Here is a 27,210-nt window from a genome sequence, read left to right on the forward strand (position 1 = left end):
TGTCAGAGCATTCGATCTCTTGGATGAATGTTAAGAAAACTATGTGCATTTAATATATTGAAATTATCTAACAGCATTTATTTTAAAAATAAATATTGCAATACGTTATATGTCGAAAAAAAGTTCAGGGCATATCAAATGGTTTTAGTACAATATGCTAGACATTGGTCTTATTGCCACTGTGCATGCTCCTCTCTTGCTATTGGCCTGTCACATATGACCTCTTGCAGGAAGGTAGAACTGGTTATTTTGATTACAAAGACACCATAACCCCAAACTGGTACTTTTTGACATATAATGTATAGCAGTATCAACAATGTTTTATTTCTGACATAATATCTTTAACAAACATAACTAAATTTCATTAACAAGGAATAGATTCTAATTTTCAAGGAGAAATAAACCAAGAACTTACCAATTGCTTCAGTGTAAAAAGCAAGAGCTTCTTTGTATTGGTGCTGCTTATAGAGTTCATTGCCTCTTTCTTTTTTAGTTTCAGCTAACCTGGATAAAAAATAAATTATGATGTTGAAGACATGTCTCAAATCTAACATAATATCTAAATACATGTATATTGCAACACACATCTCAAATCTAAATATATTGTAACACATTCACCCTGTTAGATGTCTTAAAATTTAAAAGCATTAATGCAAAATGGCAAGAAATTTTTTAAAACCTCCCCTGCTCTTATTGTAACACATAGTAAGATCTGCTTTCCTTTTCCCTCCCCTCCTTATCCTGAGAATTACACAAATTTACATTAATTAATTCGAGGCTTAAAGATGGAACAAAATTTTAGAAGAACTGAAGTTAAATAAGTACTTCTGAAGGATCAAAAATTATCTCTAAAACCAAAGGGCAGTTTATATACAGGATAAAATACTCAGATCTTAAAGTCATATATGAAGTATGATCAAAACTTTTGGGACTAAACTAATATTTGGGAAATTATGACATATACTGGCTATTCAGATGGATCTTCTTAAATGGGAGTTGTCTAGAAGGAAAGTGGATGCTTTTGCTCACCTGGCACCTGTTAATTATCAAACAAAAATTTTCATTCACATCTCTTAATTCACAGCATATTAAAATGAAAATAGAAAATACTGTATAACCAATTAGAGAATGTTGGTGGAGAAAGGTATATGGGAGGATTTAATTTTATTTCCAGATTTAAAAAATAACAGAAAATTTAAAAACATGGCACTGTAAAACATCATACTAGCAGAGGAAGGTTAATCATTTTGCTGTATTTATTTCATGGTTCATGTGTCTTTTTAAATTTAAGTTGTATACTTTGTTGAAGTGATTAAATGTAAACTTCTCTGACCTAGTGGCAGGGCCGGCGCTAGGAATACACAAGTGAGGCACTTGCCATAGGCATCGTTTAAAATAGGCACCACAACCGCTCGCGTCGGTGCTGCCTAGTCATGCCAGAACACAAACATATTGTCTTCACCATGTCAATCAGTCCGAATGTAACAACTCCCAGTGGACAGACTTTCAAGAAATTTTATATTTGGTTCACATAGAAATTTATCGAGACATTTATCGACGTATTTGTCGAGACATCCTAAATTTCATTAAAATCAGACAAATTATTATTATTATTATTATTAGCCATACAGTGCAAGGAAGGAAGCCTGAGACTTATGCTGCACCAGCCAAAAAAAAAAAATCCCAAGTTACCCTGATAGAGAGAGAGAGAGAGAGAGAGAGAGAGAGAGAGAGAGAGAGAGAGAGAGAGAGAGAAAGTAGAAAGGAATCACCAAGAAAGAGAAGAATGATGATATCCAGCGCTCAGGACCCTGGGTGTGCCAAGCCCATACTCACCAGATGTGAGTCCCTGGGGTTCGCCGGCAATTATTATTTATTTATTTATTCATTACATGTAGTTTTAATGCAATATTCTTGGCTTCAGAAACACAGTGCCGCCTCACCTGTGACTGGTGACGGAAAAACTAGAGTTTTTCCTTCACCAGTCTAAAGTATTTGATAAGGTTATAACTGTATTTACTCCTCACTTTAGTTAATCACAGAAAAGGGAAAAAAAATTCAATTAATTTTAAGGGGAAAAAAATAGAATGTGCCTGAAATGTAATGCACTGTGTACATTACCTAACTTGTAATGGAAGTATGTTATCGGATGTTTAGATATTACTTAATAAGAAAAAATTCAATTGATATCACATTTTCAGCGTGTGTTTCTCGTTGGTCGCCGGAAAGCTTTTAAGATCAATCATTGCCTACCCAGACTACAGAAATCTATTCATAAATATGAAAGATATTTCGCGTAGCTTTACAGCAACCTTGCATTGCGAGCGCTCCACATCCAAACAAAAATTAACTCTTCCGCTTTCATGGATGCTGAATGATTGACAGGATTCTTCTCAAGGTGGTCGGACACCCCACAGAGCCTATTCGGGGAAAGCGTATACTGTATAGCTGAATATATTGCATTTCCTGCCACCTCTAATTGAAAATGGAAAGAAAAAAAAAATCACATTTACAAAGCGGTATAAATAAAAAAAATCTTGGGTCTACGTCGTGTGAAATTGTCTTATTTCTTTGACAACTATAAATAATTAAAAGTGGGTCGGAATTCACTGTACGCAGTTTGAATTAAGTTCACTTAAAAAATACACACCCACACACAGTGTTCCTGTTGTTAAACTGTCCCAAAAATTTCTTCCACACTTAAGATGCTAATTGCTGATTTACAAGTTCGAACATATTCGTAATTAATCGTGCCGTCCGATAAACATTTGACAAAAATATACATTTAGTTTTATTATTTATTTTTTGCCAAACATTAGTGTCCAGTTATTAATATTTTCCAATTCAAGATTCACCCCCCCCCCCACAAAAACAAAAAATATTCAAGTATAAACTTGTTTCCATTTTAGTCTTATTCGAGTCACTGATAAAGTAGCCGAAATTTTTGCTTTAGATAGAAAAATAATACTATCTGGTTATTTTTATTATATGCGTCATGCAATTTTATGAACATTGATACTAACTTATGACGCTGCGCAGAAAATAAAAATCGCCTTATCTTATTTCATCCAATATATTAAATCGAATGCCAGAACGTTCACCTTATTATGGGTTTCGTGGCTGATGAGTTATATCCTTTTAAAGCAATTTCAAAAAGAAATGATATGAGTGACATACTGCAAACGAAACTAAACCTAACATTGGACATCTTATATCGTACATTGATTTCCCGTTTGTGTCCGAAACACAAGAAATTCAGGGAAAAACAAATGAGTAAGTTAGCTGATAAAATGCATTACTTATCAACCGGATTGGTATTATTCATTTTTTTCCCGGAAGCATTCTTATTATACACGGTTCTTCCGTGCTCAGCTTTAAATGAAAACAAACACGGAAAGTTTGGTACGATGCTTCCATTAATAATGGAGGGAGATGTTTTAATTGTAGGTCGAAAAGCCAAGAATGAGGGCTATTATCTCTCAAAATAAAACCTAAGTCCCGATGCATTTTTAACCATGGCATTACTTATCAAATTCCGTTTTTATGTCAATGATCTTTGACAAATATCCATGCTTCTGAAAGTAGGCCTTTACTACGAATTAATGTGATTTTATTTCACAAAACATTGTTTTTCTTTCAATCCCACTGACTGCCGGTATCTCCTGTCCCTTAAGTTTGAAATTATGGATTTCTTGGCATTCGGAATTTTTCGTAATTTCGCAAACACAGACGTCACATCTTTGCTGATATTATTTGTTTCATTTTCCAGTAGTTTCAAACTTTAGTTAACTGCCACATGAACAGTATGACATGAAATGAGCCGCAGTTAACATTATAAATGGAACACGCCTCTGTGCGTGAGTATTTTTAAGAGCTTTTAATCACAGTAACGTTTAAATTATGTGGTCTCTTAGAACATAAACACACGTAGGCATATTAAACGTTAAAATCATTTATAAAACATGATCCAATACAAACTCAACCCGACAACACTGGATATGTAAGAAAAAAATACACTTATGAAAACTGGAATAAGAATTCTGCCCTCCATAATCAGTTACGACTACAATAAAGTTCACTAAAAGTCAGAAAATTAAATTAGTCAGTTAATTATTATATTGTAAACTATAATCATAATGAGACAATGATTAATCAACAAACCACTCTTACTTCCAATACAGAATAATAATAATAAAATCGAAGTCAAAAGTACACGAACAATATCGATTTGTCCCTCTAGTGGATATTTACAACTATTCCACAAATTCGTTACATGGCGCAGGTGCTTTATGGACTTTGTCCGTTCAGCACAGTGCGAGATCCGTTTTTATTTTTCGGACAGACTTCTCCAAATCAATCACATCTAAAGTTAAAACCATACTGGAGAGATAGTGGCATAGTGTTTTGTGGAAAGCGCCACCGGTGGTTTCTCATATCTGCGCCATGGTACTTTGCGAAGTACAGAATCCCTGTAAAAGCCCGAAAAGGTGTAATATCTGGTTTATTATTATTATTACTATTATTATTTCTCTTATATTATTTCTCCCTGATTGGGGGATTCCACTCCATGACGGTACACAGGGTGGTTGTAAAATCTGGTGTTACTGTTGGTCGAGGAAATCTGGCTATCCTAGAGGTGTTCAGGATTGCGACTTTCTGGAGTTCCTTGTAGGTGTTCTCTGGGAGACCTATTGCTGCTAGGCTGCTATGTAGTCTTTGGCACCATACCGGTGGTTGACACGGTGATCGGGATGATCGATACTTATTATTATTAGCCATATGGTGCAAGAAAGCCTGAAGCTTATGCTGCACCAGCAAAAAAAAAAATTCCCGAGTTACCCTGAGAGAGAGAGAGAAAGAGAGAGAGAGAGAGAGAGAGAGAGAGAGTCAAAAGTAGAAAGGAATCATCAAGAAAGAGAAGAATTATGATATATGTCAGAGTAGTGTTATGTTCTGTTGTTGTATCCCTGGCTTCATGGCTGCATGGCCCCTAATGGAACCCCGCGTTGCCCGCCGCCACCACTGGCAAGTGAGCCAGGCTGCCCGTCAGAGTCTGAGCTTCCTGACAGAGGCCAAAAAAAAAAAAAAATTATTTTTTGTTGAAAGGAGACACTAGGTAAAAAAAGAAGAGAGGTCAGAAAATTGTAGAAATAAAAAAATTCACGCCGACTTATGAGTAATTGTGATAAATATTTTAATTCTTAAGTTTTTTCTTCTTTTTTTCTTTAGTGGACTTAACGCCAAAACGCCCGCTAGAGGAATTTAATTAACTAAAATAGGCAAAAGATATTTAATTAATTAAGATTAAAAGCAAAGTGGTGGTTTCTGTTGGATGTCCTCTTTGATAACCGAACACAATAGAAGGAAAATTCGATTCGTATTTGGGACATGAAAATAACAGAAACCTCTGTAGCCAATGCGGTGGTTAATTCGCCTCCCACACTATATTACAAAAAAAAAAAACTGCTTTGGTTCAAGTTCCCAACACTGATGCAAGTTCCATCCCCCCCCCCACACACACCGATCCTGATGACTGTTTTTGGGGGGGTGGGGGAGAATTAAAAGATTAACTGTTTATCATGACTGAAATTCGAGTGTGCCTAAAGAGATACGAGACGAAAATTTGTGCTCTATAGCAAGCAGCAAATTGCAGATGAATGAATTTACAAACTAGAAGAAAGAGTTATATAAATAAAATAACAATCCAGGAACTAGAATCAGTGAAGAGCAGTGAAAGTTGCAAAGGACTTCGTGAAAATCGAGAAGGGAATCCATTAAATTGAGCATCCACTGGGATGGGGATCCCAGTCAGTGCAACAGGAAATATAATATTCAGGAAGTACGTTTAATGGAGGTTGTTCCAGAAGAGAGAAACAGAAGGGATAGATGAGGAAGAAGAAATGTTGGTTCTGTGATTTGGAAATTGGATAGTAAAAGGATGATGACTGATTGCGGCACATGCGTGTTCGGACCGGTTTGGAAGACAGAGCACGAATTATAGAAGCCAATTCAGAAGAACAGTGTCCATGGAAGTGGACACTGTTCTTCTGAATTGGCACAGAGTGGAAAGACTTTATGAGATGGGGCATTAATAATATTATATACAATATAATTAATAAATATATTAATATTAATGGTTTAATTATTAAAATCAATTAATAGAAACTAAAATATCCCTAATTAATAGTAATACATATTTTTACTAAATCATTAATTAATAATTAAAATTGTTTAATATTAGTTATTTAATAACTAATTAACAATCACCCCAGGGGCTCAGTCTGGTGAGTATGGGCTTGGCACACCCAGGGTCCTGAGCTGGATATCATCATTCTTCTCTTCCTTGGTGATACCCTTCTGCTTCTCTCTGTCTCTCTCGGGATAATTCACATTTTTTTTTTTTTTTTTTTTTTTTGGCTGGTGCAGCATAAGCCGCAGGCTTCCTTGCAGCATACGGCTAATAATAATAATAATAATTTAATTATTAAATAACTAATAAAAATTAGTCTAATTCGAATCAAACGTGCATTTCCGTTTAAATAACAGACATGATTGGACGAATTATACATTAGTTGTTCTGAGAGGGCTGAAATGCTAATATTAGCAACTTCTAAGAAGAGTTTCGCAGTGCAGACAATAGTGAGAACGCACACTTGCCAAAAAAAAAAAAAAGAAAAAAAAGTCTAATATTGCACGCCATATGACACGAAATCACCGTCGCCATGAGGATGACGTTAAGTCAGGAAGTCGCATATTTCATAGCGGCATTAAATAAAAAAATAATAAAAATGATAAAAATCTACAATGTTGAAAGTCCTATTCCGTATAACGAAAAATTTATGAGTTTCAGGCTTACTCGTGGACTCTGCCACAACTTTTCTTTTTATATTGAAACAATTATAAGGTGGCAAGGGGTTTTACAGCATCAATGTTTTTATGGCAACCAATATACCAGCACACAGCACGTAACTTACATACCAATGACTACCATCCAGAAGCAAACGAAGGTTTCGCGGAACCCTGAACGAAAATAATCTGTCTGCCCATTTTCTATTTGGATTATTTGTTAGACAACTGATTATAACTGCTTCAAGACTATTGAAGACTTTGCCCTCTTGGGAAATGTTGATCAAAGTATCATTTAAAACAATGGCTATTTAGACTTGGCTGTCAAAAGCATTTCCAAAGTTTAACCAGAAAGAGATCTCAACTCAGTTTATTATTACTTTTTTTTCATCTGGCTGAATATTCTCTCATACTCAGCATTACTATGAGTAATTGTTGAAATGCGAAGCATAATTTGCGATAATTTGCTATAGTTCAAACTTCAAGTTTGAAACGTGTCACTACATTTGTTAGTTCCTCAACCAAGGGCCATTCATTATACATCAATTATTTCTTCTTTTTCTTTGAGATGTGTTTTTTTTTTTTTTTTGTTTTTTCACATCTTGAGAGATGGAATGCCTTTTACATTTGAGGAAGTTCTCTCTAGCTTGTTTGCAGTTGAAGAGGTAAAGTGATTTTTTTATTTATTTTGGTATTCTTGCCATGTTCTGTATGCTTTCGTTTTCTTCAAGAACGCTTGCTTAGTCTTGGGGTTAAATAAATTTTTTAGTATGTTCTGTTATTCTTAGTTTAGTCGATCGATCATTTGCGATACGCCTCAATTGTGTTAAGACGGTGGTTGCTTTTTCTATATTCTTATTTAAGATTTTCTCCGTTTTACATTGTCAATAGATACATAATGGTTTGACGTTTGATGAAGTTTATGGAGTAGATCGTTAGGTTTTGTTATATTCATCGACTTCGTGTATTGACTGATGATGTGAGCGCAGTAGGATTGCTAATAGATATAGCAGAATGATCTGATCGGAATTTGTCAATACCATCAATGGTTTCTATACGATTTGTTTTATGATTTACTACATCCAGTTGATTTTTTGTTTCTTGTCGGCAAGGTCACAAGCTGTGTTAGGATAACATCGTGTTATCGAACAACTTTTAAGTTACGATGTTTAGGTTTGGACATATTCATATCTCCCGTCAGTATGGCTGGTTGTTGTTTTTTTTTTTTTTTTTTTTTATGAGAACCCCAAACAAGAGAGGTATTATAACCTATAGTACTTAGTACCGTGCTTGGGTTGGAGGTTGAGAAGACGAAAGAAGATATTTGTTGATATTGGACTTGAACTTCTGTAGATTGTAATTTTCAGGAAATACGTATGAAAGAAGGTTGTTCCAGAAAATGGCAGTTGAATGAATAAATGAGGAAGATGAAAAGTTGGTTCTGTGGGTTTGAATTTGGACAGTAAATGGATGTTGGCTGGTGGCGGCACGTGTTCGAACTGTTTTGAAAGAGAGAGCGGGAATTATAGAAGCCAATTCAGAAGAACAGTGCCCATGGAAGTATCTGTAGAAGAGGCATGCAGCAGAAACAGTGCGTCTATGAGAAAGCGAGTGGAGAGACTCTGTTAGAGATGAATCATTAATTAACCTAACTGCCCTCTTCTGAATGAAATCAAGAAGCCTGAGAGAGGTTTTGGGGGCACCACCCCAGATGTGGGAACAATATTCCATGGCAGGGCGGATTTGCGATTTATACAGAGTGAGCAGCTGTTTGGGAGAAAAGTAACGACGAGAGCGAAAGAGAAAACCAAGTTTTTTAGATGCACAGGAAGCAATATTTGTAATGTGCTTGTGCCAAGAGAGGTTAGAAGTCAGGGTAATCCCCAAAAGAGATATATCATTTTGCCTAGAAATCAGAGTGTCACTAAAGATAAGCATAGGAGCAGAAGAATCCTTTTTGCGAGATATAAGACACGATTGAGTTTTAGAAGGGTTGAAATCAACTAAGTTCTCTTTGCCCCACTGGAGAATTACCTGAAGATCGGCATTTAAGGAATTGGCAGCAGATTTTCGAGAAGTTGAAGCTGATTGAGCTGGACAAGGTTTCTCAAAATGGAAAGTTGAATGCAATGTGCTATCATCGGCAAAACTATGGATAGGATTTCCAGTCAATGGAAGAAGGTCATTGATATACAAGAGGAAAAGAGTGGGGGAAAGAACTGAACCTTGGGGGACACCGGCATTAGTGGAGAAGTTAGAAGACAGAGAGCCATCTACCATCACCCTCAGTGAGCGATCAGAGAGAAAACTGGATAACCAATTACTAAAAACAGTTGGCAAACCATAAGATGGAAGCTTGTTTAGAAGACCTTTATGCCAAACACGATCAAAAGCCCTTGAGATGTCAAGAGCAACTACTTGTGTTTCACCGAACCTTTCCATTGAATTAGTCCATAAATGGGTAACATAAGCCAGGATATCACCAGTGGATCGACACTGACGGAATCCATACTGGCGATCGTTGATCAGACGGAAGGTTTCTAGGTAGTTTAAGAGTTGGCGGTTAATTGATTTCTCCATTACTTTAGAAAGAGTAGAAGTAATTGCAATGGGACGATAATTAGATGGGAGGGATTTGTCACCCTTTTTAGGAACTGGCTGGATATGAGCAAATTTCCAAGCAGAAGGAAAAACACCTTTGGAATAAGAAAGTGAAAAAAGGCGGCAAAGAATAGGAGTAAGTTCAGGAGCACAGGTTTTGAGAACAAGTGGAGAAATACCATCAGGACCTGGAGCTTTCTTAGCATCAAGATTCATCAAAATCCTTCTGATATCCTTTTGACGGAAGACCACAGGAGGCATTGAATGGAGCGTGTTAGGAATGGTGGGAGGTGTTTTACCAAGATCATTAATACATGAGCTCGAAGAAAAATGGGATGCTAGCAGGTCAACTTTATCCTTGGCTGAAGTGACAACAGAACCATCTGGTTTGGACAGAGGTGGGAGCAGAGATAGGCAAAAGTTGCGGCCAATAGCTTTGGCAAGAGACCAGAATGCTCGGCTACCATTAGGGCAAGAAGCAAGTTTTCTACTCTTAGCCTGTTCAAACTCTAGTTTGGACTGATTAATAACTGCTTTACAATTGTTGCGAGCTTTGGTGTAGGCAGAAAATGAAACTGAAGAATTAGAAACAAGCCAATTACGATATGCAACGTTCTTCTCTTGGACAGCCTTAGCACATTTATTGGAAAACCAAGGTTTAGATAAAGGACGAGATTTTAAAGTGGAGTGTGGGATAAAGGATTCCATTCCTGCAAGAATAATTTCACTGACACGATCTGAGCAAACGTTGACATCAGAAGTTTTGAAACAGTAATCAGACCAAGGAAAAGAAGAAAAGAAGTCTCGCAGGTCATCCCATTTTGCATTCTTGTAATGCCAAACAATACGAGGTTCGGAACAGCCATGAGAGAAAGGTTCCATTGGAGAAGAGACAATCACCAAGTTGTGATCTGAAGTGCCTAAAGGACCTCTCACTTCGACCTTGTACTTAGAAGGGTTGTTTGTGAGAAAAAGATCAAGCGTATTGGCTGTATGATTAGGATTGTCCGGTATTCTTGTAGGTAAATGAACAATCTGTGCTAGGTCATTAGTAATTGCAAAAGCCTCAGCATCTCGACCTGCTGGGTCGGTGTGACTAGAAAATGGAAGCCAGCTGGAGTTGTGAACGTTAAAATCACCAAGGAAAATTACCTCACTGTTAGGAAAGTTGGACTGGAGAAAGACAAGTTGCAAAGAGAGGAAGTCAAAGAGCTCCAAGTGATTAGTGGAGTTGGGAGAACGGTAGAGACAACAGATGAATTTTACACAATGAGGTAGAGAGATTTTAAGCCAGAGAAGATCAAAGAGAGGAGATTCCAAATTGCCAAGTCTTTGACAGGGAATATCAGAACGGACATATGCACAAGTACCACCTTTGAGGCGAAAGGAATCATACAGCAAATAATTTGGACATCTGAGATGAGCAGTAGTTGAATCAACTGATAACTGAGATTCAGTCAGAAAAAGTACATGGGGTTTGGAAGACTGCAAGTGGAAATGGACATCGTTGAGATTAGAATTGAGACCACGTATATTTGTGAAATGAATTAGGAAGTCCTTGGGAGGTTTAGATCTTTTCGCAGATAAGCTTGCTCTATTATTTTGACAATTCATGGTGTATTCAATAGTAAGAAAAAGTGGGTGGGACATGCTGTATGAAGTAATGAAATTTTTGGATATGGCGTACATGTGGTAAGAATATACCCAGATCCTTGACATAACGTGGCCTCCACAATGCTCCCCGCATACACACTACTCGGACTCCCTCCAGTCACTATCTGGCAGAGTAGAGGTAGCAAGATTATACACTAGCTGATCCGGAAGCTTCCTAGAGAGTTACCAATAGGTTCAGTCCGGTGTACTAACTAGCGGCCGGCCTGCGAACACCGTTTTAGAGCTGTACCCTCGAAATGTAAGGAATATTGGATCTCGCCACGACATTCATCATAACCTCAAAAATCATCAATCATACTGCATGATGGAAGAGATAGGGAAGGGTTGGCCGGAACTTAGCTCTAGAGACTAAACATGGGTTCCACCACTTCAAGCCTCCAATAAGCAAAGTGGTGGTATTTCACCGGTTGATGAGAGTCATCTACCACCTAGTACTGCCTGGTAACATAGAGGGGCGGCGTTCCTCCATGTGGTGTGGGCGCCACACCTCGACCCCTGCTTACGTTGGTTCACACCTGGGTGGTCACCCACCATGTACTTGTGCATGAAGGTTATACCCAGGATTACTAACAGTCCCACCATCGTGAAGGTGCAAGCAGAGGATTTGGCTGTCATAGACCGTCCGGACTTCGCCGAAATTAGGTCCCCTTTGACTTAAGTGTCACCCGAATATCAGTTCCATCAGCGTTTTAGACTCCCAGGTAGCAAGAACAGCTTGTCTGGCATCTGAGAGAATGTCTGTGACCAACCTCAAGGACCCAACCTCAAGGACTACTTGTTGTAGTAGTAGTAGTAGAGTTTTAGGCACATCAGCAACTTAGGCCATATTTTTTTTGTATTATGTCTATTACTAGTATTTTGTGGTCGATTAGCTGTTTTGTTGGACGAAAAAACAATGCTACCTTCGCCTGAGACCGACTAACTCAGCCCACGTTGTGAAAAAAAAAGGCCCAGTCAGTATGGTTGTTAGGTAAAAATCAACTCATGTTGTCATCCACAATAGACGATCAGACGTGGAGTCTTTATTGTGATCTAGATGTAGGTACATGAGACCTATTTAGAACTGCTTATCATTCGCTTAGAGGGTTATGCATATTGCCTCGAAATTTTCTGTGTTTCTCCGTTTAATTTTGGTCAAAGTAATTCTATTTCTATAGATAAGAGCGTTGGCGTTGGATTTTACGAGCATCGGCGGCTAAGGCCATGTTGCTCTGTGTATATTGTCTGTAAATTTCTAATAAATAATAGAAGCTAGGTTCTGCTGTGTTGTAGCATCGTACTGACCGAAGAGTGCTCACTGCGATGGAGCACAACTGAGCCCTACACATGGCAACCAGGAACGACAACTGAACATGCCTAACAAATGACAAGAACTGCGTAATGGAAGAAATACCAGCTAACGGCACAAACTGAGTACGGGACTGGACCGTAACTGGAACCAACAAATTCCACCGGAACTGGCCACAGATCAGCAACCCTAACACGACCGGCAACCTCTGTGACAAAGGCACAAAGAATAAGGAACAGAGAAGTTTTTTTTTCTCTCATCACTCCTGAAATCTTAGCAGACACTGTCATTCCCGGATGCAACTTGGCCTTGAAGAAACCTGATCTCTGCACTTGATATGAAACCCGGAATTGATACCCCTACTACCTGGACAGGACTTGACCAACAGTGACAAACCACCGGACTTGACATTTATCAACACAGGACTTCACTAACTTGACTGAACTGGATGGGACCTGGTCCAATGAATGACATTGCAAATGGGAACACCAATACGACTGAAGACCAACTGCAGTTTCCTGCTGTCCATCTTGACTCTCAAAACCATGCTCCCTTGCATGGTCCTATCTTTTCCCCTCTCCCCCGGTGTGGGGGAGGGGACGGTCCTTCAGTCCCCTCCCCGCCGCTCCTCTTGTGTACTCAACGCTACAAACCTTTTTAGAGCGTGTCACTATGCTCGTGTCGTTGGTTTTAAGCAATAAAAATTCCACAAGTTCAAAATAATGGCAAAGCATTAATCGCTGCTTGAAATAAATGAAACTGTACACTGCCCTACCATTAATATCCGGACACCTGCATATCAACAATTAACCTTTATTTATGAGAAAAATAATAACGTGTACTGAAACCTTTAGCCTTTATGACAGCCAAGAGTCTCACTAGAAACTCTCCACCAGTTTTTTTTTTTTTTTTTTCTTATTGTCCTCCAATATTTTCCGCATCGGCCTTTAAAGTGCGACCAGTTCAGCTCTGTTTTTTGGGAAGTCTCTCCTCAAAAGCACCGGACGATCCAATTAATTCCAGAAGTTCTCTATAAGGAATGAGGTCAGCACCCTGGGCTGCCAGTCCAACATTTATGTCCTCAAATCAGGCACAACGTGAGCAGTATTACATGGAGTGCTATCCTGATTATAAAGGTATGGATCTTCCCGTGACGTGCTGCCACAATGTAGGTAAGGCATTATTGTCCAGGACGTCTAGACAGACTACATGGTTCAGAATTCATAGTTTTTTTCCCAAAACCAACGGACCAGACCAAACCACGAAAGACAGCCCATCACGCTGTCTCCTTCAAACTTCATTGTGGGGACGATACAGTCCGGCAGACGGCTTTCTCCGGACATCCGCTACACCCGGGCATGACCGTCAGACTCGCAGACCATGTGCCGTGTTTCAAAACTAGACGGCATCTGAAATTAATCGGGGTGATTAGTGGTGTATGGACGACTGCATGACGGTGACCGTAACCCATATCATGCAGCGTCCTGTGGCACGCTACTGGTAGTGACATGTGACGCAGTCGTCTCACTAGGGGTTCGACCTGCGTTCCGAACAGACGATTCTTTGCAGGGCTGTCCTATCACGTTCCGTTAGCTTCGGAGTTTTTCGGGGTAGTTTTGTGATAGTTTCAGTACTAGTACGCTTCCATTTGCAGGTCACATCGCCAGTCGTCGACTAAAAGATCTGCAGTGCCGTTGAACTGTTACGTACAGGTCGATTGCTTATGTGGTACCCCATAATGATTCCGTGCTAGAAATGTGTTAACACCATCGATCATAGCATTTTGCATTCACAATCGTACTACAGTTTCCTCGAAAGCCTAAGAACATATTTATAGTTCTGTCTGACACATGGTGATTGGGTAGGACGTGACAAACTATCAACGGAAGACTGTCCCAATATTAATGTTAGGGTAGTATATAACATTGGAACAGAAACTTAGCCAGAGTAAGTTTTTATTTTGGAGAGATCTATACAAGTTTTTTTTTTTTTTTTTTAAATAGAAACTTTCGTCATTTGCATTTTTTTTTAAACAGAAAATATACCGGGTTATTTTAATTATATCTTTGCAGATTATACAAATGTCGGCAGGGTTGTTAATGACAGTAATGACGGTACGCTACTGCAACAGGATCTAGAAAAGTTAGGCACATGGGATGGAAGTGGCAACTGAAGTTTAACATCGACAAATGCCAAGTACTGTATATGGGTAGCAGTAACCCTAGAGTAACGTATCAACTGTGTGGTACTACACTCTGAGTAGTGAAGAATGAAAAAGACATGGGCGTAATTGTGCAGTCAGATATAAAGTTCTCTGAGCAGTGCAGGTCATGGGGTCTTGCCAATGATATACAGCTATTTTGCTAGTAAGGTAAAAGGAGGTCATTATTCCTTTGTATAAGGCAATGGTTAGGCCACACCACACCTTGAGTACAGGTCTGGAGTCCTCATTTTAGGAAGGATGTAGAACTGCTGGAACGAATACAGAGAAGAGGGGCTTCAATTCTGCAAAATGCAGCATCTGGAGACTAGGCACCTGAGAGGTGATCTGATTGAAGTGTTTAAGACAGTGGTTTTCAACCGTTTTTTAATAACGACATCCCTAAGTAATTTATTTTATTTTGCGGCACCCCTACTCAATTTTGTGCCTGTTAGATCCGATTCTCTCTCTGTATATATATATATATGATATTTATTACAATAATATAATTATAAAAATTACATTTCATAATACAAATTATATATGTATACAGCATATAATTTTATTCTTTATATAGAGGTACTAAGTAAACATCAATTATAGATCACCACAAAATTAAAAAGATACTGTACACCTTTTTATAATGAAATAAACATAGAAATTAAAAAATAATAATAAGTTTAAGTAACAAACCTAAATTACGTGGCACCCCTGGAATGTTGTTGCGGCACCCCGGTTGAAAACCACTGGTTTAAGGCTTTGAATAGTTTGAGCTCAATGCTGATGGGATTCTTCCTCTTGAGGGCATAAATTCAAATTGAGGAAAGACGGTTGCATAATAGATGTGCGGAAATTTGCCTTTAGCCAGCTAGAGGTTGATTGCTGGAACAAACTTCCATCGTTATGGAAGCTGATAGCTTAAATAAATTCAAGGAAGAACTAGACAAACTTTTGGAGGGAATGGATAAGTGAAACCGATACTGTATGAGCTTGCTTCCTAGCATCATATGCCCCTACTAATGCAAATTTCGTAAGAATTAGTGTGAGCAATTACTTTAATATTCTTCATGGCTTCAAGCCTGTTCTATGACCATTTCTCATCTCCGCAGAATAATGGAAGGATTACAATCATATCTCAACTGAGATATCTTAGATACGAAAGCGAAGTTTCCGTGCATCCTCCATTAAGAACTTCCTGATGATTTGCAGTTTTTGAAATAATTTCCTACTGACTATAACTTGAACGAACTATTCTACTACGTATACTCCGACCTTGGAATGAAAATCAAGAATGTTGGGGAAAATCGATGAAAGGACCGCAAGCACAAACGAAAGACAGCGGGTAACAAAATTCGCAAACATTGAATATTTCTTTCTCAACCCATCACCCCACAGAAGTATCGGTAACCTAATACATTATACGAAGAATACTTCCCTTAGAAAACATTATGTTGTTAACACGTGCTAGGATATGACCAGTTCTTGAATCGATAAATACCATGCAACAGTACACGATGTATCCTTTGCCAAGGGAAACGGTCCACCTGGAAAAAGATTAAACTCTTCCTATCGTGATAAAAGCCTTTCAGGAAGAGGAATTCGTGCAGGTTTATTTCTAGGAATAATTGAGGAAACAGCACTAAAATAAAAACTATTATTTTCTCATAAGCTACTTTTTGCTTCTTTTTTTTTTTTTTTTTTTTTTTTTGCGCATATTAATACCAAGGCGAGTCAAATGAAAACGATATTCATTTGCTTAACCAAGATACATTTTTGAAGAAATCCAACAATTTTTTATACTCCGATTGTAATGGTTTTCTGTTGCTAGCGTCACTGCCACACAGCCTGTGTCTAGCAGTGATCTGCAAAATTGCTGAAGAGTACTGTCGCGCATTAGTGAACTCTTCCGTTTTAGACAGAACAGTGCTACTGCTTCATTGTCTGTTACTTTCCCCATATTATTTTTTTAATATGGGAAAAATAATATATATTGAGATTCGTTACTCCAGAGAATATTCCTTTTTCCACCCTTCCAAAAGCCAGTTCCGCAGAACATGTTGCCCAAGACATTAACTTTATTGAAGAAAGGTATCGTAGCCTAGTGGTCAGGCGCGCGGGTGCATAAGTACACGTGCCTTGAGTGACCGGGGTTCAAGCCCGTGATTGCTGAATACGGTGCTGTTTCTTGTATTCTGTCTATCTTGTGAACTCCTCTGACCGTTTGGTCGTCCCGGAGTATAAACAGAAAATTTATTTATTTATTATTTATCTGTGTTACAGCTCGTCTGAGGAACCACTGTTGTTGATGTAGTAAAATTTTAGGAGCATCAGCGACTAAGGCCATATTTCTAGGAATAACTGGGAATGAATGAAATATTGCTCTGTGTATATTGTCTGTAAATTATTATTATTATTATTAGCCACATGGTGCAAGGAAGCCTGAGGCCTATGCTGCACAAGCAAAAAAAGAATTTCTGAATTACTCTGAGGGGGGGGGGGGGGAGAACAAGAGTCTGAAGTAGAAGGGAATCACCAAGAAAGAGAAGAATGATGATATCCAGCTCAGGACCCTGGGTGTGCCAAGCCCATACTCACCAGATGTGAGCCCCTGAAATTGCGTGTGTTCTGCTATCAATTTTCTGTTTTTCTGGACAAAAAACACGAGTTTCGGGAGAAAAACCATGCCTGAGACCGAATAACTCAACCACGTTGTGAAAAAGGTCCACAAAAAATTTCTTCTGTCATTGACAGATCTCGAACTGAGGTCTTTTCCACCTGGTGTGGGAAGGCCGGCGATCTACCAACTCAGATACCCACGAGGGCAACGGAACCCCTGCTGATGCAACATTCTGCGTATGGTTCTGCTATGTGCACTAAACACCGCTCCAGTGCGTTTACGGATCTCTTCAGCAAATCTTTGGTATCTTTGAAAAGATAAATTACTTTATCAAAAATCGTCGTCATAGGTACTTATCGTACAATACAAATTAGTTTATAATTCTCACATTTGTTTAAATCACCTTCCTGATAACCAGGATTCCATCTTGTACTGGCTGACTGTAAAAAAATGACTACAGCCGCCATTTTTGAAAAACTGAGTTTTCAAAGATCTCCCCTTTCCAGATGAACATCTTCAAAATGAGAAACTCCGAAATCCTCCGTACGATATCCTGTCCTCGTTCAAATTCACTGGGACCCTTTACAGATGGTATATCGATTAATTGCAAATGATACTTCTACCTTTCACAAATGAATTTGCGAAAGGTAGACGTATCGAAAACTATCATTAGTATCTTAAAAGTTTCGCAGACTCTGTACTACGGCACTGCTCTCCACAATATTTGCATAAATGTGCTTATTCTTTAGTGCCTCAATACGTACAGTAAGGTAGTGTATTTTTTTAAAGTGATCAATTCACAGGATCCTTCACTTCATTTATGTTGTTGTTGTATGGTTTTTAGGAGCATCGGCAACTAAGGCCATATTGCTCCCTGTATACGTCTGTAAATTGCGCGTGTTCTGTGGTCGATTTTCTGTTTTCTGCACGAAAAACCACGCTACCCTAGCCTTTTTCACAACGTGGCTGAGTTAGTCAGCCACGTTGTGAAAAAGACCCATAAAAATTCCTTTCGTCATCGACGGGACTCGAACTCGGGTATTTTCTACGGTGTGGGGAGGACGGTGAACCGACCAACACGAGGGCACTTCATTTATAGTAGTTCTTATATCACATTATCACACTGCCGTTTCTTAGTAAAACCACCATCTCTCTCTCTCTCTCTCTCTCTCTCTCTCTCTCTCTCTCTCTCTCTCTCTCTCTCTCTCTCTCTGGTGTTCAAAGAAAGTGCATCATCCCTTAAAATTGTAATTGTCATCCGGATAATATATGTATATGTTATAATAATAAGTATATGACATAATAAGTATATGACAATATTTCTTACAGATTGCGGCAGATAAGATTGACACGCGTATGTGATGACGTAATATTGCATCAGCTGTTACTTTCAGCTATATAAGCATGCTCTGCACATATTGCTTATAGAGTGTCTTGTAATCAGTCGACAGTGAGTAGATTTCTTTCCAAACTCAAGAATACTGGTTCTCCTGATAGGAAAAAAGGAACCGGACGCAAACGAGTCTCTACGCCAAAACAGGACCGCGTTTTGAAGCGCTTATGCCTTAAAAACCGTAACGCTTCTTCGTCTGACCGGAAAGAGACTGGTAAGAACATACAGGAGTGGTAGCAAGTGCAGTAACAGTCAGAAGACGCCTCTTCAAAAATGGACTCGTAGCCCGTCGTCCTAAGGAGAAGCCCCCTCCTCACACAAAAAATGAAAAAGAGATGATTAATTTGGTGTAAGGAGCATATCAAATGGACCCCCGAGAAGTAGAAGTCAGTTATTTTCTCGGATGAGAAGAAATTCAACCTGAATGGCTCTGATGGGAGACAAACAATTCGCAGTAGACGTGGTGAAGAATACCATCCATACTGTAAGGCAGAGGTTCCCAAACTTTCTCGGTTCACGGCGCCCTTAGTGTCCCATAATTTTTTCACGGCATCCCTAGACCAAAAGAAATACCTAACACAGTGGTTTACGACCTTTTAATATATACCTATATAACAATTCTATTCTTTATATAGAGGTACTAAATAAAGATCAATTACAGATCACCACAAAACTAAAATGATACGATACAATGGATGCCGTACACTTTTTTATAATGAAATAAATATACAAATTTAAAATAATAATAATAATAACTTTAAGTAACTTAAACCCAAATTACACGGCACCCCAAGAATGTTGTTGCGGCACACCGATTGAAAACCACTGCTGTAAGGTGTCTACAGTGAAATTTCCTACCAGCCAAATGATATGGGGGAGCATTTAGTATCGCGGAGTAGGTCACCTGCAGTTTATAAAAGGTTCCGTAAATACCAATGGATACCTGGCTATATTGGAAGGCAAATTGCTGCCAACCGTTAGAGACCATTTCAACTTGCCAAGTAACTGCATCTTTCAGGACGACTCTGCTCCTTGTCATCGAGCGAAAAGTGTAAGTGGGCACTTCTGTAGTTACTTTAGCTTCATTTCGGCATAAGAGGTTCGACAGTAATGTGCTTACATTTGTTATAGGTGAAAAAATGGTTGGAAGAACGGTTCATTACAACTGTTAGCTGGCCAGGAAACACCCCGGACCTGAATCCTATAGAGAACTGTTGGCATCGTGTGGAATCTGCAGTTGCCAGAAAGAAACCAAAGACCCTTCGTGAACTTCAGGAAGCCATAATTCGTGTTTGGAACCACGAACTATCAGTTGATTATCTTCAGAAATTGATCTTATCAATGCCTCGACGGTGTGGTGCTATCATCAGGGCCACAGGTGGTTCAACTAAATATTAGTTTGCACCTGGTAAACTTTTCATTTTGTTTTCCATTTAAAATGATAAACTGAAGCAAATTGAGGGCTTCTGATAACATTTCAGCCAAAACTGTTGTATAAAGGTTGCAAATGCTCATTTTGGAATATTTTGAGAGCACCTGTCAAATATTACTCAGCTTTGCCTTAACTATTAATAAATATCTTTTGTTTATATTTCTATTTGTGATGCTAGTCGTTAATCTAACATACCATCGCGAAAAAGGGTTAGAAATGTGAAATTCCTGGGCGATGCACTTTCTTTGAACACCGGTGTATATGAGGTATGGCAATAAAGTTCCCGGTGTGGTGCTGTTGCGGTCACATTCGATGAGTTTGAAAATAAACGGAAGTAGTATGTTGTAGTTCAAACTTCCTCCAACAGATGGTTGTACAGATTTTCCAGTAGCTGGCAGGTTATAAGTAACAACCAGTTTCGTTAGTAGCTAACTTTTGTGTTAAGATTTTGCAATGGAGCAATGAATGAATAAAAATTTTTGCTTTAAACTGGGAAAATCTGTAACAGAAACGTATAAAATGTTAAAAACTGTTTATAGTGATGAAAAGTTAAGTCTACCAGTGTGTTTGAATGGTATAAGCGGTTCAAAAACGTACGTGAGAATGTTCGCGATGACCCAATTAGTGGGGCGTCCGTGAAACCTCTCGAAATGGGGAAATTGTGGCAAGACGTGGTCGTTTGGCCCTCAGAATAAAGGCTGATGGGTTGGACATGAATAAGGAGACGATTCATCAAATTTGGCATTAAGATTTAGGAAAAAGGCAGCTGATTGTTGTTGCATGACAACGACAAAACATGGCATTGTACAGATCAACCATCCACCCTACTGGCCCGATCCAGCACCATAGTGGCATAGTGTTTGGGGCTAGGTGCCACCGGTGGTTTCCCACATCTGAATCACAAGTACTCTTGTGAAGGAATACAGTGCTCTGTAAAAGCCAGAACTGAGTGTAGTATGTGTGGTTTATGTTAGAGTCGTGTTATGTTCTGTTGTGTTTCTGGCTACTCGGCCGCAGGGCCCCTAGTGGGACTCCACGTTGCTCGTCACTGGGAAGTGAGCCAGGCAGTCCGTTTTCTTTGGCTAAGATCGCCTGAGCTTCCTTAATGGAAAAAAATTTAAGAAAAAAAAAATGTGAGAGTGATAGTAAAAGAGTGGGAGTTAAAGTGGGTAAGAAGATGAGGAGAGAAGGCATCCTCCGGTGAGAGAGGGACCAAGGAGTTGGATCGCTCTGTGCTGGGAAGCCCAACCAGATAGAGGGAAAGATTCAGCACCAGCGGACTTCTTCCTCTTTCCCAAGGTGAAGAACTATCCTCAAAGGAAAGAGATTTCAGGATGTTGAGGACAAAGAAAAAAACGTAACCGCCGAAATGAACATCATCTCTTTGGACGTCTTCGCTGACTCTTTTCAGAAACTCTTAGATCCATGTAATTAAGTGTATTCAATCAGGTGGTGATTACTTTGAATAAAAATAAAAACCATTTTTGAGTGCCTTCACTTTGTGTTCTTTTTATTGCAGTAGTCCGGGAACTTTACTGCCACACCTCCTATATATCCTTTGGCTTCTTAAGACTCTCTTGCATGCGAACGTTAGGTTATTAAGAGCAAAAAACAATGGTCGTAAACGGATCGAACGATATGATAGGGTATAATGTTGTTTACAAAGTAAGAAAAAACTATTTCTTACCTTGTAAATTACTGATATTTCTGCAAGGAGAAAAAAAAATAAAGAAAATCTATCGCTCAAGGTCTCGAAGGCTATTTTACTTCCAGGTGCATGTATCTTATGATACAGACGCAAACGATGTACAGCTTCGGCACAAGTCCCCCCCCCCCAGACACATAATTCGTGAGTACGAAAACCGAACTTGAAAATTTATTTGCTAAAAATGTTCATTTTTTTTCCGGAAAGGGTGGGGAGGAAGGAGGTAGTGTTAGCAACGTTTTGCTTAGTGTTAGCAACGTTAGCAACAATTCTCGGCTTTTCGAAAACTTTTTGTAAATTGAGTGTGCTGAAAGTTCAATTTTCAGCTTGTAGCAAATATTTTTAATCACAATGTCACTTACTCCAATAATTTAAGCAAACAAGTTGGTGTGAAACTGGACTGGATCATAAAATATACAAAATTAGCTTGTGCTTTCATTTTTTTTATTTCTTAGAAATGGTGCCTCAAGGTAAAGCAATTTGGGAAACGTTAAATTTTGTGTCTCGTTAAATTTTACTTTACGGTAACAAACAGAGTTTGATGCCGTTTAAGAGACTATTCACCACAATCTCGGCTTACAAACATTCCACAGAAATTAAATTTTAGATTGTTGGCATTATAAGATGCTTTCTTTAGAAGTTGGTACGATTATCAATAAAACAAAATTAAAAAAAAAATTCATCAGTTTTCACAGAGGACATATAAAAACGTATATAAGAGAAGAGATATATCATAAAGAAGCAAAAAAAAAAAAAAAAAACATACAGTATTTAATAAATAAATACCATTACTTTCCCTCAGCATGAATTGTTGAGGAGGCTTCCATCCTGCAGTGGGTTGATAATGGCTGCACTTTACCTTTTTTTTTTACTTTTTTTAAAAAATCTCCACTGTCCTGCTTATAATATTATACTCGACATATCATTGCTTTCACTGGAAATAGTCCATCCAATTTCGCAAAAGATCAGAATTCAGTCTGATAAAATGAGAAATTCGAAAAATCGGAAATAAACACTCGTTGTAACGGATTCTCGCTACATCAAATCAAATGCAGAAAAAAAGGCTCTGAGCGCCAAGGTATATTCATAATGAAATAATATTGTACCAACCAAAAAATAACTTTAATCTGATAATTTAATTACATTCTCCTGTATAAAATAAAAATTTAAGACTCAGAGTTGTATAAATAAAAAAAATGCTAAAAACTGTGTGCAACGAACTAAAATAAAATACATAAAACCAATGTAAAATCTTATGAGAAGCTTTCAAGGCGTTGTCGCTTTGTCAACTCAAAATAAGAAACACGACAGTTGGTCAACATGTTGGCAGCATATTGCCTTACGCATGCGCAAACATCCTCCAATGGAGATCGTGGTTGGCAAAAAAAAGTGAGGAACGGAAAGGAGTAGTGGGATGTGAAAGACAAGGAGGATATTACTCGCCGGACCCTGCAAACCCCGGCGGGAATTGGCGATGCGACAAGCCAGCCATTTCTCGTCACACCATAAAATAACGGCCTCCATAATAGGATGCCTAGGAGTTCCAACCACTATGATCGTCCATTGCATCGGCCATTGCGGAGCACTTTTGGAATGAACAACATCTTGATTATAATCCAAGTTCCAATGTTGAGGTGTTTGACTGCGTTCACGACTACCGCCATCTCATGTGGATGGAAGCCCTCCATATAGCTGCAGCGGGTTCCACCATTAATCGTAGTGGTTGGAACTCGCATACATCCTATTATGCAGGACGTTATTTTACGGTGTGATGACGAGAAATGGTGAGCTAATCGCATCACCAATTCCCACTGGGTCTGCAGGGTCTGGCGAGTAATGTCCTCCTTCTCTTTCGCATCCCACCACCCCTTTACGTTTCTCACTTTTTGCCTTCCCTCTGCCAACCACGATCAACAACTGGTGAACATCTGGCAAACCAGGTGGAATACGTCGCCACAAGGCACAGTAACCAAAAGATTCCTCCCCGAGGTAAAGTTTGCGATGGCCAAAACTGCAAGATCCTGGTTCTCTCTCAGCCTTGAAACGTCCTTCTTGGTGACCGGCCACGACTCCCTCAATGAAAAGCTGTACCTACTGGGGCTTCTCGCTACCGACCTATGCTTTTGTGGAGGTAAGGAAAACTGGTACCACCTTCTTTTTGACTGTGACTTGTACGAGGATCTCAGAGATCAACTTCGGAGAGACATTCTGAACTTCTCCCCAACCAATGTGGATCAACTAATCCAGACTCCAGACAATCTTTCCTCCCTGCAGGCCTCTGCATCTGGCATTTTTACCAGGCGAAAGACCATGTATGCCAATGCCAACCAAAACCAGACAAACGATTCTACAGCCTAGATTTCACACTTGTGAAGGGAAAGGCTAAATTCAAATTTTTATTTATTTTTATTTATTATTTATTTTTTTTAATTATTTTTTTATTTTTTTTTCTCTATATATTTTATTTTTTATTTTATTTATTTTAATTTTTATTATTTTTATTTATTTTTTATTATTATTTTTTATCATTATTATTTTTTTATTATTAATATAATTATTATCGTTTTTTTGCTCAATTTGCCACACTATCAATTTTTATTTTATTTTTATTTCTCATACATAAATATATCACTTTATTATTATAATATATTACAATGTATTACCTTTATTATAATATATTACCTGCACGCACCACTAGCTTTTTTATTATTTTTTATTTTATTTTTATTATTATTTTTTTTTCTTTTCTTTTTTTTTTTTTTATAACCTGCATCACGGGTAGTTTTTTTATTTTTTTTTTTTAATTTCTTTCTCCTCTCTTGCCTCTGGAATGGGCCCCGAGAGGTTCCTGGCCCACCTGCTGACAACACCAGGTGGGTCAGAGTCTCTTTAGAGACGGTACGTGTTTTATTGGGACTGGCCCACCTTCCCGTGGTGTGGACGAGTACCCAGAATCATCTGTCCAGGTGACTGATGCTTCTGGGTAGCCAAGCGGCCAGAACAGAACAACAGAACACACACATAATACACACAAACCGACGTCACACACATCTGGCCCAATTGTAGTGATACTGTTCTTCACAGAGATACGAGGCGGAGTTGAACAAACGTTCTAGGTGCCGCCCTTACATATACACATGTCCACATGTCCACCGGAAGATTGTGTATGTGCAGGGCTATGTGCAATGCTTCTGGCACTACACTGACCTACTGTCGTGTTTCTTATTTTCGGTTGACAAAGGTACAATCCCTTGAAAACTTCTCATAAGATTTTACATTGGTTTTGTGTATTTTATTTTAGTTCGTTGGGTATACAATTTTAGCACTTCTATTTATACAATTCTCAGTCTTCAATTTTTATTTTATATGTAATTAAATTCTCAGATTAAAGTTATTTATTTTTAAACAGTTTGCTGGTTAGTACAGTATTCTTCTTCTTCCAGTCACATAGCTCCCTGAGGACCTGTTGTGGCCACCAACAAATTCCTCCAACTGCATCGATCGTGTGCTATACGAGCAGCATCGCAAAGTGTCATGGCCAGAAGTTCACTGATCACATCACATCCTTCCACCTAATTGCAGGTCTTACTCTGCACCTCTTCCCCTCGGTTTTTCCTTCCATTATATTCTTCAACAGAAAGTTTTCCCTTCTTACTATATGACCAAAAAACTTGAGTTTTCTTTTGTTGATACTATGAAGAAGAAATCTAAAATAATTTCCATTATTTTAGACCTGCCAATTTTATTCAATACCCACTCATTTGTTCTTCGATCCAAGAAAGATTTACGCAGTATTCTCCTGTAACACCACATTTCAAATGCCTCAATTTTCTTCCTGTCAACTCTTTTCAGATTCCATTCTTCACATCCGTACAACTGGAAAAAATTAACGAATCAATGATTCTCAGTTTTGTCTTTAGGGGCAGATCATGATCTCTCCATAATTTTATCAAATCAGCGACCAACGTTTTAGCAATTGCCTGTTGTCTCTTTACATCATTTGAGCAGTCACTATTTTTATTTACTCTTGACCCTAAGTAATCAAATTCATCAACTTCTTCAATATCTTGCCCCTTAGCCTTTACTTTACTGAAATCGATACTATCACCATTTTACACACATTCAGAAACAATACTTTTTTTCTTACTTGCTTCACATACTCTCCTCAGAGTTTCTTTAAGATGATCCTTAGAATTACATAGCACAGTATCATCTGCATAACGAAGGGTGTTTATCTTCAGTCCTCCAATTTTGATGCCAGTCTCTAAATCTTCCAAAGCTTAACGCATGATATCTTCGGCATGTTAGTTCTCACAGTTCCTTTCTGTTCCTGGTACAGTAGCTTAATCAGCTGAATTATGTGGATTGGGAAACCCATAATAGTCATCGTTTCCCATAGTTTCTCATGTTGAACACAATCAAATGCTTTCGCATAATCTATAAAACACAAAACGACTGGAACATTTAATTCTTTGCATTTTTCAATAATCAGTCGTAGGCTTAAGATCTGATCTCTGGTTCTTCTACCCCTTCTGAAACCTGCTTGCTCTTCTCACAGTTTTCTTGAGATTCTGTTCAATATGATTTTAAGAAGAATCTTGCTAGCTTGAGAAATTAGGCTAATAGTCCTGTAATTTGAGCAAATTTTCAGATCTCCTTTTTTGGGTAAGGGAATGAAAATTGATTTCTTCCAATCTGATGGCCACCGTCCCGTTTCCCCAAATTTTTACAATCATTTTATGAAAAAACTCGAAAAGGTACAGTATTACTTCATTATAAAATCTGTTGTGAGGTACATCAGTGGGAATTCTCATCCATGATTATCCTGAAAGTATTAGCATTAGCATTAGTAGAGGCATATGATGTAAGAAAGGAAGCTTATACAGCATCAGCCAAAAAAAAAAAAAAAAAAAAAAAAATCCCCATTTCACTGATCCATTCGTTCCAAATGTATGTCTAGTTCTGTCTTGAATTTATTTAAGCTATCAACTTCCACAACAGATGGAAGTTTGTTCCAGCAATCAACTACCCGCTGGCTAAAGGCAAATTTCAGCACATCTATTCTATATTCTTTACCCTGAACAAAAATTTCCTAGCTGTTATCTCCCTCCTACGCTGGACTGCCCTTATTATCCAACGGATTAAACCGTCTAAACGTAAGTAACTTTGACAAAATTTTATCAACTTTTCCAAGTGAAAAGTTCATTTCGTGACAAACATGATACCAAATACAACTATATACATTATACAACTAAATAACTAAAACCTTAAATTTAAAAATTAAGGTGTCTTAATAACAAATAATAAAAAAAGCAACTATACTTTTCAAAAGATGCTGTTAAGCTCAAATGTTTAAAAAAATCGCTATTATATATATAGCATTAGAGATACAATAGTTAATAAAAAAAATCAATAGATATAAAAATTTTAAAAAAAGAAAGAAAAGTAAAAAGT

General features: G+C 38.2%; 1 protein-coding gene across 2 annotated transcripts in view; it reads right to left on the reverse strand.

The window, feature by feature from the left end:
• The window catches only part of LOC150075936 (dnaJ homolog subfamily C member 7-like), a 201,506-nt gene that overhangs the window by 53,835 nt on the left and 120,461 nt on the right, over nt 1–27,210 (reverse strand). For both annotated transcript variants that reach the window (XM_090387984.1, XM_090387983.1), the window contains exon 2: nt 416–504. In XM_090387984.1, the coding sequence (XP_090244110.1) occupies nt 416–504 (89 nt within the window). The remainder of the gene's footprint in view (nt 1–415; nt 505–27,210) is intronic.

The sequence above is a fragment of the Mastigoproctus giganteus genome, chromosome 13 (assembly GCF_048544385.1).
Source record: "Mastigoproctus giganteus isolate SK-2022 chromosome 13, ASM4854438v1, whole genome shotgun sequence".
Classification (NCBI taxonomy): domain Eukaryota; kingdom Metazoa; phylum Arthropoda; class Arachnida; order Uropygi; family Thelyphonidae; genus Mastigoproctus; species Mastigoproctus giganteus.